Below are 718 nucleotides of genomic sequence, written 5' to 3'. Positions count from 1 at the left end.
GATCTACAAGCCTTCCCAAGAGATACTTTTGCCAGACACCAAACCAGAAGCCTGTGCCACACCGCAGAGAAGTGTGGACTTCATATTCCAGCCATTTCTGACCACCCCGTGGTCGTCTCAGAGTTACCCCATTGGCACGGGCACATGTTCGCGTGGGGCACCCACCCGCAAGGGGTCACCCACAGCAGTGGGTCACCTCTGCTGTGGGTGCACCACCCTCCCAGCCCCATACAGGCTCACTCACTTCAAGGAGAGGGAGAAGTCGTTCTTGCTGGTCTCACTGTTGCGCACCAAGTAGCTGGCCTCCTTGCACAGCCTCAGCAGCGTCTCCGCGTCTGTCCGGCTGATGGCCCCGTGGTACCAGCTGCAGGCGGGAGAGGGACCGGCTGTGCCAGGCGGAGAGCGGACTCCCTGGGCAGGACTCTGCCGCGGGGCAGCAGCAACGCCAGCAGCCCCCGCACCTCCCCGGGGACTCGTTTGAGGAGAGGGATGTGGGTGGACTGCTAAGGTTGGGGGACAAGGGGCAGGGCTCCCACTGGGCAGCTTGGGGGGATGCAGAGGGCACATGGGGATACCACAACTGCGAGAAGGGCAGAAGGGACAAGCAGGCAGAAACACAGGGCCAGGGAAGAAGGGAAGAAGCAGGTCTGCCCCAGGGCTCCTCGTGGCGTGGCCACAGGGATCCCGGAGCAGGCGGCGGGGTCAGGCAGGACTCACC

The 718-nt window shown here is 63.6% G+C and overlaps 1 protein-coding gene across 1 annotated transcript in view; it reads right to left on the bottom strand.

Moving 5' to 3' along the window:
- Window positions 1–364, bottom strand: part of LOC104076339 (SH2 domain-containing adapter protein F-like) — a gene marked incomplete at both ends in the record, with an annotated part of 3,718 nt that extends 3,354 nt beyond the window's left edge. Inside the window, one exon of the mRNA XM_009577165.1 lies at window positions 245–364. Within this exon, the coding sequence (XP_009575460.1) occupies window positions 245–364 (120 nt within the window). The remainder of the gene's footprint in view (window positions 1–244) is intronic.
- Between the last annotated feature and the right edge of the window lie 354 nt (window positions 365–718).

The sequence above is a fragment of the Fulmarus glacialis genome, unplaced genomic scaffold (assembly GCF_000690835.1).
Source record: "Fulmarus glacialis isolate BGI_N327 unplaced genomic scaffold, ASM69083v1 scaffold32524, whole genome shotgun sequence".
Taxonomy (NCBI): domain Eukaryota; kingdom Metazoa; phylum Chordata; class Aves; order Procellariiformes; family Procellariidae; genus Fulmarus; species Fulmarus glacialis.
This window is presented reverse-complemented; position numbering and strand designations above follow the sequence as displayed.